This window comes from Lathamus discolor, chromosome 5 (assembly GCF_037157495.1).
Source record: "Lathamus discolor isolate bLatDis1 chromosome 5, bLatDis1.hap1, whole genome shotgun sequence".
Lineage (NCBI taxonomy): Eukaryota > Metazoa > Chordata > Aves > Psittaciformes > Psittacidae > Lathamus > Lathamus discolor.
The window spans coordinates 58,507,894-58,523,108 of record NC_088888.1 but is presented as its reverse complement, the minus strand read 5'-3'; the positions used below and the strand labels follow the sequence as shown (position 1 = coordinate 58,523,108).

The window sequence follows — 15,215 nt, the reverse complement described above, 5'->3', positions numbered from 1 at the left end:
AATCTGTGCTGGTCCCTCAAGCTGTCACTTAAAAGCAGCAGAGCCTGAGTCAGCCACAGCTTTGAGGCAGATGTACCTAGGCCTTGAATTTTAGTGAGCTCCCCAAAAGGCTTTTAAATTCAAGCCCAGTTGTAGTGGAATAGAAATTAGAACCTGTCCTGGGTTTACCAGGAGCCGTTTTGCTCCTTCTTAGTAACTGGTGCAAGCTCTGTGTTTTGACTTCCAGCCTGGGCAGAGAGCTGATAACACCGATTGTTTTTAATTGTTGCTAAGTAATGTTTATTCTGGCCAAGGACTCTCTGCGTCTCATGCTCTGCCGGGGACGAGGGGAGGCCGGGAGGAATCAGGGACAGGACACCTGACCCAAGCTAGCCAAAGAGGTATTCCATACCACAGCACGTCATGCCCAGGGAGGTAACTGGGAGTTACCCGGAAGGGCACGCTCTCTCTTTGGGGCGGGAGGGGGGTCGAACTTGTTCGGCAGTGGTATCGTATTCTCTTGTTATTTTCTCTTATCAATATTATAATTGGTGGTAGCAGTAGTGATTTGTGTTATACCTTAGTTACTGGGCTGTTCTCATCTCAACCCGTGGGAGTTACATTCTCTCGATTCTCCTCCCCATCCCTCCGGGAGTGGGGAGGGTCGGGGGGGGGCAGGTGAGTGGATGACCTGTGTGGATCGGTTTAAACCACGACAGAACCTTAATGCTTTAAAAAGAAAATCCTCAAAGCAAGTTGGAAAGCCAGAAGGTGAAGGATAAGAAATGCACACAGCTCTCCCCTCAGCCAGTGTGACCTTCCGGTCAGGATGGTGACTGCTGGGGCTTCTCCAGCTCTTGGGAAGCACCAGCCACATGGCCAAGTCTGGCTGTCCCTTCTCTGCTTCTCAGGGCCATTCATCCCTGGGATGCTGTGTGAACTGCAGTCCTTGGCTTTGCGCAGTGTCCCTCTTCTGCCTGCTCAGGCCTTGATGTCCCCACAGCCTTCTCTTTGGGGCCGTTGAAGGAGAAGACAACTCCACTTCCCTCCTTTGGGACTCATCCAAGTAAGTGACATGTTTTGGAGACATCACGGATAACTGGAACGAGCCAATACAGCTCATACCATGTAATAGGGAGCTTCACTCCAATGAGGAAAATATCTGTAAAGTTTAGTTCAGGACAACAGTGTGAGTAAGGAGGCAGTTGGAGTTGGGGAGTTGGCAAGAGAGGGTAATGAGAACAAGAATCATAGAATCATAGAATCATTATGGTTGGAAAGGACCTCAAGATCATCTAGTTCCAACCCCCTGCCATGCGCAGGGACACCTCACACTAAATCATGCCACCCAAGACCTCATCCAGCCTGGCCTTGAACACCGCCAGGGACGGAGCATTCACAACCTCCCTGGGCAACCCATTCCAGTGCCTCACCACCCTAACAGGAAAGAACTTCTTCCTTATATCCAATCTTAACTTCCCCTGGTTAAGTTTTAACACATTACCCCTATAGGTAATGGGGTTATAGGCCCCCTTCAGGTACTGGGAGGCTGCTATGAGTTCTCCACGCAGCCTTCTCTTCTCCAGGCTGAACAGCCCCAACTTCCTCAGCCTGTCTTCATACGGGAGGTGCTCCAGTCCCCTGATCATCCTCGTGGTCCTCCTCTGGACTTGTTCCAGCAGTTCCATGTCCTTTTTATGTTGAGGACACCAGAACTGCACACAATACTCCAGGTGAGGTCTCACAAGAGCAGAGTAGAGGGGCAGGATCACCTCCTTTGACCTGCTGGTCACGCTCCTTTTCACAGAATCACAGAATCCCAAGGGTTGGAAGGGACCTCAAAAGATCATCTAGTCCGATCCCCCTGCAGGAGCAGGGTAACCTACAGTACATCACACAGGAACTTGTCCAGGCGGGCCTTGAATATCTCCAATGTAGGAGACTCCACAACCCCCCTGGGCAACCTGTTCTAGTGCTCTGTCACTCTTACAGTAAAGAAGTTCTTCCTGATGTTAACGTGGAACTTCCTATGCTCCAGTTTACACCCATTACACCCTTTTGATGCAGCCCAGGACACGGTTGGTTTTCTGGGATGCGAGCGCGCACTGAAGCTGGCTCATGTTCATTTTCTCATCAACCAAAAGCCCCAAGTCCTTCTCCACAGGGCTGCTCTGAATCTCTTCTTTGCCCAGTCTGTAGCTGTGCCTGGGATTGCTCCGAGCCAGGTGTAGGATCTTGTACTTGGCATGGTTAAACTTCATGAGGTTGGCATCAGCCCACCTCACAAGCATGTCAGGGTGCCTCTGGATGGCATTCCTTCCCTCCGGCATATCACCCAAACAACACAGCTTGGTGTCATCAGCAAACTTGCTGAGGGCGCACTCAATCCCACTGTCCATGTCACCGACAAAGATGTTGAACAAGATCGGTCCCAACACTGATCCCTGAGGGACACCACTTGTCACTAGTCTCCAGCCAGACACTGAGCCATTGACCACAACTGTTTGTGTGCGGCCATCCAGCCAGTTCTTTATCCACCGACTGGTCCACCTATCAAATTGATGTCTCTCCAATTTAGAGAGAAGGATGTTGTGTGGGACAGTGTCAAACGCTTTGCACAAGTCCAGGTAGATGACATCAACTGCTTTACCCTTGTCCATCAGTTCCGTAGCCCCATCATAGAAGGCCACCAGATTGGTCAGGCAGGATTTCCCCTTAATGAAGCCATGCTGGCTATCACCAAGCACCTTGTTGTTTTTCATGTGCCCTAGCATGCCTTCCAGGAGAATGTGCTCCAAGATTTTGCCAGGCACAGAGGTGAGACTGACTGGTCTGTAATTTTCCCCTTCTTGAAAATGTGGGTTATATTTCCCTTTTTCCAGTCGTTGGGAACTTGATCTGACTGACATGATTTTTCAAATATGATGGACGGTGGCTTAGCAACTTCATTCGCCAGCTCCTTCAGGACATGCAGATGGATTTCATCAGGTCCCATGGACTTGTGTAAGTTCAGGTTTTTAAGATGGTCTCGAACCGGATCCTCTCCTACAGTGGGCCCAAGGTCTTCATTCTCACAAGAAGGTCCACAGCTCTTCTCCCCAATTTAAGGCATAAAGACTTTTAAATGCAGTAAGAATAAATTAATTTTGTACTTCTGGCATACCTGAAAGGGCTCAAAGCCCTTTATATTTGAGGTTCTGACATGTGCACTATTCCTGCTTTTCCTATGGTAATGTGTGTTAAACATCTTTCTTGGTAGGTGTTTAAGATAGATTTCACATCTACCTTTAAATATTTAAATAAACCTGACTGTATTCTTACAGGGGTGTAGCTTCAGCTCACTTTGAATCAAAGTAGTTTTTAAGACCTTGATTTTTTTTCCTTGTGCTTTTATAGAAACACACTAAACTGCATTCAAGTGAAGAAGCTTGGCAAACCCACAGTGCTGTGACAGACATCATCAACTTCACTATGGCATAGCAGTAATCAGTCTCTAAATGAAGTTTATCTTTTATTTCTCTTTTTTAAATACAAGTTTGGAACATTTGAAGCTGTAACTTTGTATAGTAGTTCATTACCATCACAGAGAAAGCATGGTCCTGCCTGCAGGCCTGTAGCAATGCTATGGAGAAGGCTTTACAGATGTGTTCCTCTAGTGAAATCTCAACTCAGGAAACAGACTGCTAATCTCTCATCTGCTGGAGCCTGTAGCATGCTGAAGGATTAGCACACCTCATGCTAGAGATGAAATGTAGCCATAGCCTTTATTCTTTATCATCTGAGATACTCTTTAATTGATGCAGTGGGGACCTATCAGTGGAAAGAAACCAAATAAAGTACAAAATAGAGGATGGAAGGCAATTAAGTTAAAAAAAAAGTGACATGGAGAGTACTTTAAAACAGGATTTAGCGTCAGAATAAAACGAGCCTGAATGTTTAAATCACTTGGCCACCGGCAGCATGTTACTTATTCTCAAGCATTCAGCAGCTGTAATTGTGCAGCCCCCTCTGAATGTTGCACTGCATTGATTTTGTGTTCTGAATGGTGTTTCATTGTTCAGGGTGAGGGCCATGGAACGGAACTAATAGTCAAAGCTAAATATTTAACTTTATTGAAAATAATTACAGGGGAACCTGAGGATAGCTGTTTAGTACTTCATATCACAGCAGCGTGTATGTGCTAAGAACCAAGCAGAAGCTTCGGAGTTCTTTGATATAAGAACATCAGAAGTTTAGTGGCATTATTGTGGCTGATAAACAAGGAGAAACGCAAGTGGCAGAAATTTCCATATGCCTGAAGGAGTAAGTAAAAATGATACACAGCAGCTACCAGCCCAGGCATTTTAACAGAATGAAATGGCTCCCAATGCGAAGATGAGGTTTTGTCATCTGGCTCCACTTCTAAAGAGTCAATAAAGAAGTATTGTTTAATTTCTGTTAGGATATCATGAAAACCCATGATAGATGCCTAGCAGTGTAACACCTGGAGGTTTAGAGACTTCTTACTCCAAAATACTTATCTGACTTAATAGGAAGCATTGGACAGATTAACTAGCAAGTTTGGCTACAGTGGAATGAATTTGGTTCCAACGTAGGATTTTAACTGAAGCAAAAGAATTCAAAGAGCAGGCCTTAAACTGATGTTTTACAGGGGAAGAATGTCTTCTATTTGCTCTGTATTAGTGAATGACTATCAACAGCATGAGAGGAAATGACCTCAAGCTGTGCCAGGGGAGGTTCAGACTGGATATTAGGAAAAGTGTCTTCACCGAGAGAGTGGTTAGGCTTTGGAACAAGCTGTCCAGGGAAGTGGTTGAGTCGTGCTTAGTGACATGCTTTAGTGGTGGATTTGGCAGTGCTAGGTTAACTGTTGGACTTCATCTTAAAGGTCTTTTGCGACATAAACTATTCTGTGCATTCATGAGACTGAAGTTTAGAGAGAAGCTGAAGATCCCTATTTTAACTTGGCTTTCAAAGTCATTGTTGATCTTAGTAAGGGAAAGAGGGATTTCTGAAGAATTGCTTTATTTGATTTAAATAGAATACAAGTAGAGAAATAGAATAGCATTCACCTAAAGAGAAATTTGACTCTGAAAGGCAGAAAAGCTTTTTGTAGTAAGACTCTTTTTTATGTTCTGTTTGAAGGCCCTCAAACCATACAGCTTTTCTTCAAAATAGGAATGAATGTTGCAGCCTCAGTGAATGAATGTACTACTGAATCCAGCATGATAGACCAAAGGCATAGGGAATAAATCATACTTTGTGCCAGTCTTTGAGTAATGGAGGGTATGAAAACCAACAAGGAAAGTGGTGTAGATAGGAGCTATGTTGCATGTTTCAATAGTATTACAGTATTTAGGAAAGGTACTCAGTGCTGGAGATGACAGCAGTGAGTTAGTTGCTTTTTATTCTGTACAAAGGAAGTAGTAGGTTTTCCACAGCTATTGAAAGCTTCTTTTCAATGTTTGCTTGCTGCTTTCTCTCAAAAAAGAATGGGTATGTTATTATTCTTATCCAGGTATTAAAGGCTCGGGACCTAAGACTCTTGTATTATTAGATCATTGTTGGCAGGAAAAACAAAATACAGATAATGCTATCAGGCATTTTCTGTACAATTCAGGCATCTTACATTAGTTATTAAGGTTATCCAAGCAGTGTATTCTTCTTTGCTGCTGACATTGTCACTAATTAAAAAAGAAAAAAAATAAATAAGATTTTTTTCTACATTTTCTGCTTGGAGAGAGCTGAGTTGTTCTCTACCATTCACCCAAGGCAACAATCAGCATTTTATTGATCTTCTGCTTTGGTTTCTCTTATCTGTTCATTTCATCCATTTTTGTTGGTAGTCGTTATTGTCTGTTACAATCAACACTGATGAGAGAAGGGGAGCATACCAAATCTCCTTTGCCACTACATATCCTTCATGTCTGTAGTGGATATATCTTTAGTAATGGCAAGGTATTTTAATGTGGACATTAAGCAATCTTAGGAATAACCATACTGTATAAAATGTATCATCTTTGCTTGAAGTCTGAGTACTTCATGGACGTTTGAGTTAGTTCTGCTTAAGCATCTAATATATGCTACTCTTTGCACTGACTAGATAAGAATAAAAGATGTCTCTTTTTATGTCATACATCATCTGTGAACCGTTTAACTAAGTTCTGACTGGAAGAGAAACAGAACTGCTTGATTTCAGAATGAGTTTTCTTACATAATTAAAAATGCCAAATGTGTGCAAAAATCAGAGGCAAGCAGTAGATATTCAATATCATTTGTGCAGTCAGTGTTTTGAAAGCTGGTTGCTTTAACAGTACTGCTGGCACACCGGTCTTCCACAAAGTAGTTTTCTGCATTTTTTTGCATTCTATTGTTACCCAAAACACAATTCAAGCTACAGGGGTTATACTTTGATCTACACCCAACCTTGATCTACATACTTGAAGGTGTTCAGGTTCATAGTTGTGATTCTGTTTTTACTGAACTCCTACTTAACCTTTGTCTTCATTGATGACTTAAGTAAGACAACAGTGAATGGAATTTTCGACATATTTTGCAATTGATCAAAGACACAGAAAACTATTGTAAATGACTTCATAGGAAGAAGACCATAAAGTTTGAATTACCTTGAATTACATTCTTGTTTGTATGTTTAGGAAAGGTAAAATACGGAAGCTGAGGACAGCCTATATATATAAGGCTGTAGACAGTTGCTTGAACTCTTTAGGAAAACTGCCGCTTTTAGATGTGGTGACTTGCCAAAGAATCAACTATAAAAAGTATGTCTGATTTATAAATTGCAAAATGGCAATGACAGAATGAAAATGTACTTCAGAGAGAGCTGTAGTTGTCATACAGAGCCTTGGAAAATTACCTGGTGCTTTGCATTATTTGTTGATTGGATTTTTAATACATAGGTCAATACTGCCTTTTTAGGCCTGGTGACACACCAGAGTATAAACAGCTGAGATAAAACATTATGCCTTTTATAAGATCTCATCAAACTTTCCACCAGTCTGAAAAAAATTTAATGACTAATGATGTCCAACAGCTAGCTGTCATATGGAGCATGGAATGTATTATTGTGAAAATCCTTTCACAAGTGAGGATTCATTTAGCTTTCTGTACGTCTGAGTAGGATCCAAGATTCTTCTTTCCAGAACAGGTGCAGTCCCACAATGGATGTAATACAACATTTGCTCATGGGCATAGCTGAGATACAGAAAACAGCTAATAACTACTTACATCCCATGTAAAGCAGGCAACATATTTATAGAGACAGATTTGCAAACATTTAGTTTACTAATGAAATAAACCGACAAAAGCTGCGGTAGGTAAGAAGGCAGCCCTGCATGAAACTTTACTGCAGGAGAAAGACATAGGAAACACCATCCAACTAAATGAATAACTGTAAACAAGTTTACAAGATTAATATGTGGATTTAAATTGCAGTCACTATTAAAATTTCCTATTCCACGTCAACAGCATAGCAGGTAACGGCAGGAACTGAGGATATATAGTTTTAGCAACATTTGCATCATAGTCTCGGATGTCATCTCCGTTGAGTGTGTTTGTTTCCCATGGTTATGTTTCACAGTAGAGTGAGTAATGTGAAAGCGGAGGCAGCAGTTGTGGAGTTTTACTTGCTATTTATCCAGCAGTCTCCCATCAAAACATGGGGTTTTAGCACAATAAAGTTTGTTCTCTTACTGTCTGTGTTAGGCTGTTTGTCAGTGAGATATGTTAGCTGAACATAACTACCCAGCCCCCTGTGTTTTACAGTGTGTGGTTGAATCATGCCATGACTGACACCAACACACATTAGTGGGAGGATTGTTTATTAAAAAAAGGGAAAATAGATTTGACACTTGAGTTTACCAGGAAAGTCATTGCGGGAGCACAGATGCTCATCACTGCCGAATATGTGCAGCCGAGGTCAGGGAAATGTGTCAGGGAAAGCAAAGCAGCCTTGAAACATTTTTTTTTAACCATCTGGCAGAGGAGAACACACATAAAATACAGTTACAGCTGAGCAGAGTGTGCCCTCTTTCCTCTACTCACATGGGATTGCCTAGTCCTCTTTCCTCCTACTAGGCTTTAATGAGAGTGTGCTCCTCTCCCACCTTTCCCTCTCCTTCATTGGTTCCCCTAGGGATCTGCAGCCCCTCTTTTCTGGGGGCTGGTGACAGCAATAGCAGCAGCTGGCAGGGCTTGGGCTAGATGTCCTCTTGCTTTCCCTTGCAGTCATGCTTGCTCCTCTTCCAGGCGAACAATTTTGCGTATCATTCTTCTGCATGGGACAACATAGCTCTTAAGCAGGCCTGATCAGCATGAAAGTACTGACACATGGGGAACCTGGAAAACCTCATGAGTATTTATGTGCTGTGGATGTAGGAAATCTATGACAAAAATTGGAGAAATGAATTGCTTGGACTGAATTGGGTGGTGCAGTTAGATAATAAATTCTGTGAGAAGAGTAAAAGTGATAAAGATAGTTGGAAGCGAAAAGAGCTTTCAGATGCAGCGGTTTCTTGCGTAAAGAGATGAAAACTATAGGAAGACAGAGCATGCATGAAAGGAGCAACTATTGGAGACCTGTGGGAAGAGAGAGGGCGAACATTGTAAGAGGGGAATGCAGAGGAGACTGGAGATTGAAGTCAAGAAAAGCATATCAAAGCAAGAAACCAAACCAGGGATACATTTTTAAGCAACAGAAGGAGCTGGGAAAGGAAAAAGTGGAACCTCCTCTGATTAATTGAAAAAAGAATAGGAACTAAGCAGTGACAAAGATTAAAAGATGCATACAGTATCACAGTAGGTGGAAAGAATATTTTATATGATGAAATGGAGATGAAATGGAAATGAAATGAGGGGAAGGAAGTTATAGGACAAATTCATGTTGATAGTAAAACAAAATGAAATCCTTTCTCTGCTTTTTCTCTGTGGCTACTAAGGCCTGGAAGAGCTGTGATTACTGCTCTGTCTGAATGATTGTCCTGGGTCTTTCTGTTAGAGAAGATGCTTGAAGGAAGCAGTGCTGTATTTTGGTTGATTTAAACTACTGTTTATCCTTTGTGAAATGTGAAATAAAATGGTAGAGATGTACCATCTTCTGTTGTTTAATATGTGAATAAAATTTAGTGTGTTTGGGTGATGTTTAAGCTCATGACAAGAGCACAAATAATGGAAATGTTATGTTGGCTACACCCAACAGCTCCCTCATTGACTGAAACATAGTGTTTCTTCCTGTGTCTTAGCACTTACTGAGCACGATTCCTGGAGAAGGACGAGCGTTTCTTCCTTCGCAAGGAGGCTGAGTGTTTTATGTCTGTGTTTTTCTTATTCATTTTAGGGATCTCTTGCTGTCTGTGGCACTTGGCCAAGTACTCTCCCTCCTTATCTGTGGCATTGGTCTCACAAGCAAGTATTTGTCAGAAGATTTCCATGCCAATACACCTGTTTTTCAGAGCTTCCTCAATTATATTCTTCTATTCTTGGTCTACACAACAACGCTAGCTGTCAGACAAGGTAAGTGCATCTCTGAAAATATTTCGTAGAAAACAGCACACAATGTAATTTTATACTCATATCCCATTAACATTTGTTGCATGTTTACATTACCTAGTAATACATGTCTGATTAATTGAAAAAAGCTCCAATAAATGTTCATTAGCAAAGAATGAATCCATAGATGATGGGGATAGTGGTGCAACCTGAAAGGAAAAAGAAACATCAGTATGTTTGACTTTCTAACTGTTCTTATGGGAATGTTCCTCTTATACCTACCACTGGCACCAGAACCACACACCCAGGGTTCATTTTGGATTTCACTGCATGCCTTGCTGGGAGATACTAATATGCTTTACATCTTATATAGGTTAAGGAGATCTCAGATGCAAACAAAGAAGAGCTTGTTAGTTGTAGTTTCTGGTTACAGCCATTCAGTAGTTCACCTATTAGAAAAAAAATAGTATCCAGTTTTTAGTTGTTGGGAAGTAGGAGATGAAGGGAGGGAATTTGGGGTGTCATCTCCCTAGGGTGCTGTGCGGGCAGATCAGCTCTACAGCCCTGCTACTGCTTTGCAACAGGGCTTTGTGTAACCAACCTGACCTCCAAAGTGACAAAAGCATTATAGTACACTTTGAAACTGCTTGACAGGCTATGTATAATACAGGGGGATTGTACTTTTCCTGCCCATCCCTCCCTTCTTTGAGATTTCATGTCTAGATAAGGTGTGGGTGGTGAACATGTTTAAATACATTTCTTACCCATTCATTTTTAGTAATGGTTTTATTTATTCACCTTCACAGAACACATGGATTAGAAACAAAATAAAAGAACAAAAATATCATGTGCTTTTCTGACTTGGCTTTCCTGACATAAGTAGGGAAGGGTGCTATGGAGGAGAAGAACCACAAAATGTATTAGGTCATGATGTATTTATCAGCATACTGAGAGGTTCACACTTTCTTACAGGAACAAATATTTTGGATTGTTCTTTGATGTTACATTTTTTAATGATTTGAGGACCCTAAAGCTGAAGTTCCTCACTCATGGTCCAGTCTGTGATACAATACTATAAAGTGATCCAAAACTTCAAGGACTTAATTTCCATGCAAACAATGAACAGTCAAAAATACTCCACTGTGCTCCAGTGCACTTAAATGTATTACGACTTAAGTTTCATAAACCTTGGTCTCCACTGACATTTTTTGGAAGCAGTGAAGGCCAATCTGAGGAGGAAATGTCAGCTCTTATACAAAGAGAGATTGCTCAGGCAGTGTTTTGCTGTCTTGGTATTTTAGTTTGTGTGTGGGGAAACATCACCATATGCTTTGCTCTCCAAAAGGTTTAAAACATGTATTAGTAGCATCTTTCTGGAGAACTGGATTTAAAAATAATTCTTCTGAGTGTAGGATTGCCTAAATGTTCCCAGGTTCTGTCCCAGAAATGTCCTTCTCAGGACTGATTTTGAAGCTGTGGAAGGCAAGTCCCTGTGACTTTTAAGTAGATTTTACTTTTTTGAAACTGCTAGCTTGTGAGAGAATATAAGGGCCAGCATACTGCTGTGCATTACAGGGGTTTATTTAGAATAATGTTTGACATCTGGTATAGATTGACATTTTCAAAAATGCTATGAAGTGTCCTGTTTTACACATATAAAAATATATATGAAAACTGTACTTTATAAATAATTTTCTGACTCTGTTTAAAAATACAGTGGTTGACTAAAGAGAGGTTGTCAGAGCTATTGTCAGAGCTCTCTGTTGTGCCAGTAAGATATATTTAGGAAGCAAAGGGGGAAAGTGTTAGGGATACGTGCAAAATACTTTCTGGACAAGTGAGGAAGGTTGGGGAAGGTGTTTGAATGGGCCTGTGGTTGAATACTGACCTTACAAACAACCACAGCACAATATAAAGCTTTCCAATGGAATACTCTGTAAAAGGAGCTGCCAGAAAAAGAAAGATGGTTCAGTAAGAAAAAAAAAAGGGGGGGGGGGGGGAAGAAAAATCCAGAACAAAACTGGCTACAGAAGCGATGAAAGCAGTGATCCAGGCACTTAGCATAACATTGCTGCTGGATTGTATAGCATTACACAGCCAGCTCGTTTACTTGGCGTTTAATATTGCCAAATGATTGAGCCTGACATTGTCTGTTTGCTTGTGTATTTATTCAAATTCATTATCTGTGTTTGTTCCACTAAGGCAGCTTTTCTAGCAGTTCTAGTCATTTGGCATCACTAACAGATGGAAATCACATAATAATGTTATTAATTTTATATGGGATAATTCTGTTCTGAGTGCTGAGAGCATCAGAAGCTTTTTTTTTTTTTTTTTTTTTCAAGTGTGGTTCTTGTACCCTGTGTGCAAGATTTAAGATTCTTTAAATTATCCTCTTTCTCCTTTAGAAATCAAAACATCATAAGCTGGCTTGTAGTCAAAAATAGCTGCATCCTTTTGTCTTTTTCTTTGCTTTCTTCTTAATCTCTGGGTTTTTTTTCAGAAATGTACTGGCTTAGGAGGTGTCACTTGTGATAGCAAAAAAAACCCCTTAATTCACTGTAGGACAGAAAACTGTAATTTTCTGAGACTTAAGGAACTCCCCTTTCCCTAGAGGCTTCTACCAAATTTTGATTTACTGTCGATCCCCTTTGACTTATCTTCCCTTGCTGTTCATTTCACTCCATATAAGCTCCCTGAATGATAACGAAAAGGTAGAATTTGCACTGGTCTCTGAAAATCACCATTAGCAGATGATTAAAGCTCGTGATTCTTGAGCTCACCTGACTAAAGCCTTCTGCAGTGAATGCTCAATTTCCAGCACCTAAAATTAGTCCGTGGAAACCAGCAGCTTCCACTATATTTTTATATTGTGGATCAAGATGCTTTTACTAAAATAATTTTATCACAGTCCTTTAGTGGGTGCAAAGATTAGGACTACCACTATGTAACAAATCTACGTGTCATCAGTCAGTGTAGGAGATGCACAAGTCCTGCTAGTGCCAGAATCTCTGAGTACTGTTAATCTTCTTTCCCATGTCCTGTAGTTCTAAATGGGGAATCAGTCTGAAGGCAGTAAAAGTACAGAAACGATAAAGGAGAAAAGATCTGTTCTTGTGAGATTTTCATATAAGCCTTAAAATGTAGGTGCTACTCAGGTAGAGGTCATGAAAAGGAAAAGAATTTAGACAAACTGGAATTTTTCTGGTGCAAAATCCAACCACATTTTCTATCAGTCAGTTGAATTCTAAAGTTTCCATTAAATCGTGAATTCGGTATCTAGAAAACTTTCTCTTTTGTCCTGGATATTTTTAATGCTAATTTGGATTTCCTTTGTTATATGTAAATTTAAGTTGAACTTACTGTTTACCCAAAGAGGTGAGTCCAGAGGTTCTACAGTTGGGTATGCGCACACCCAGGCATTCATATAGATGCCAGTAGCCACTTGCCTACAAAGACTGTCCACTAGAGCTTCCAGGCCAGTGCTCATTAATACACCAGTGCTGACGTCTGAATATAATTCATTAGGGTTTTTTTGTATGAGAACAGTGCTACAAAATTAATGTCACTGCTGCAGCATCATGTTTTATCTGGCTGCTATGCCAAAAAATTAATAGCTAATAGGGATCCCCTCAGTTCTTTCTTTTGAGGTAACTTCCTCTCATGCCTGTTGTTTTCACAGCCAAAACCTGTATTTGTCCATGGTAATGCCTCTGAGTTGAGAAGATTTTAACACTTATTATCACAGCTCAGTCCCCTCATCAACAGAGGACACTGGTTAACAAAAGCTTATCAGGACACTTTCAGTTGCCTGTTATTACTCATTGAGGAAAAGAAAAACCTTGGCTTCCAGGAAGAAAAGCCTCCTATCAGTGAAATGGAGCTATGGGAAGTAGAGCTGGTGGAGATTAGTTTTAACACCTTAAAAAGCATTAAGTGGGAAATTGTCCATAGTGGACCAGAAGGTGTTAATTACTGGTAGTCAACATGGGTGCAAGCATCAGCAGCTTGCCACCAAAAATAAATTAACGTCTAAAAGACGCCTCACATATGCTACAAATGAAAACAACACATCTACTAGACATCATTAAAGGGAAAAAAATATGAAATTGCTGTTTTTTTGTTATTCTGGAAAACAAGAAATGAAGGAGCAGTAGAAATGTCTTTTGAACAGAAGGGAACCATAAATCCTTAAGGGCCAGATTCTGTGCAAGCAGGGCTCCACATTGACAACTGTTCCCTTAATTTTACTGTAACAAGTTACTGAGTATTTTCAGCCCACCATTACTGAGGGCTGGAAATAATTTGCTAGTTGAGAAAAGTTTTTATGAATCTGTCTGGATGAATTCTACTTCTAGGCTAAGTGATGAGGTTGTAGCATATGTCGGTGGAAATATGATTTTCCTTAGAGTAACTGAAATGTCTTTGTTTTGACATATAATCAAACGTGATCTGTGCCCCTGAGTCAGCCAGAGAATCCTGTGAGACTATTAAGGACTGAAGTCCTTTTACTGGAATATTATTTTTTCTGCATTTTTGTCTAGGATTGTTTTATGACGTTGGTATCACAGTCATATATAAATTCCTGATTTATCTGCTATTCAACTACGTATCTTCATTTATATGCATGACCCCCCACTCCAAATATCCTTCCTACTTACCCAAAATCGGCTAAATGAGGCTTCTTGAAGGAAAGTAAAACATTATATAGGAGTTACTCTCTTTTACTGCAGTCAGCAGTAAATTTATTGAATGATCGGAAGGGTAAATTTTTACTCAGTTTTATTCCACTAGCAATGTTATATTGGCACAAACAGTATTATGCAGTTAACTTAGGTAGACATACCAGAATTTATTCACTATTAACACCTTTTTTTGTCAACTGCCCATGAGAATATGCCTAGGAAAGACAGTACATGATTTAAGCTAATCATACTGTATTAGATATCATGTACTTTGGGCACTATGTGTTGTACCATTGACATAAAGTGTCTTCTGAAAAGGCATCGATCCCATCAGCATTTTCAGTGAGAAGCCTCCAGGAATATGGCACTTTCTCTTCACTGAGGATTACGGAGTGATTTTGATTAGAAAAGATGCATTTCATCATAGTTTGATTTCCTAAATAGGCTCATACCTCTGCTGTAGAACAAAGAGCTTGGTTATCACCCCAGTGTTGTACATAATGTGCATAAGCTGCAGCCAAGCAGCCTTACGGTCTTCTCTGCCTGTGACAGAAGTGGTCCTCAGTCCCTCAAGGTGACCACATGCTGGCCTGCAAATGCATGGCAGGTGTTGCAAAGAACAACAGCATTCCACTTGAAGCACGGGGGAAGGCCCATCAAGCTGGCCCAGATCCTTGCAAGGGGCCAGGCTAACCCTGGATTGTAAAAATGAAACAAAGCAGCAAGCATAGCTTGGGACCAGTGAAAAACAATGACATTCAGGTCTTTGGTATTCTCATAGCAGCACTGCAGAGTCTCCCTGCTGTGTGGTGCTTTGCAGTCTGCAGTGCACTTTCTCCTAATTACTCTGGGCTTCTAATTAGAGATGCCAAACTGTGTGGGATATGTTTATTATGAAAATGGTGAGCCAAACAGTCCTTTTGTCTGGGCTTTGAAGCGCCCTTTTCATATTCAGAGGGAATTCTGTGCTTTAGGAGAAATCAAACTAGAATGCTGGTTGTTTATAGGCGCTTCAAATTGAAGGGATCTTTCTGTAACATGCAATTTTCT

The 15,215-nt window shown here is 40.8% G+C and overlaps 1 protein-coding gene across 1 annotated transcript in view; it reads left to right on the top strand.

Annotated features, from left to right (window-relative positions):
- Positions 1-15,215, top strand: part of SLC35F1 (solute carrier family 35 member F1) — a 246,953-nt gene that overhangs the window by 129,461 nt on the left and 102,277 nt on the right. The window contains exon 2 of the mRNA XM_065681006.1: positions 9,332-9,507. Within this exon, the coding sequence (XP_065537078.1) occupies positions 9,332-9,507 (176 nt within the window). The remainder of the gene's footprint in view (positions 1-9,331; positions 9,508-15,215) is intronic.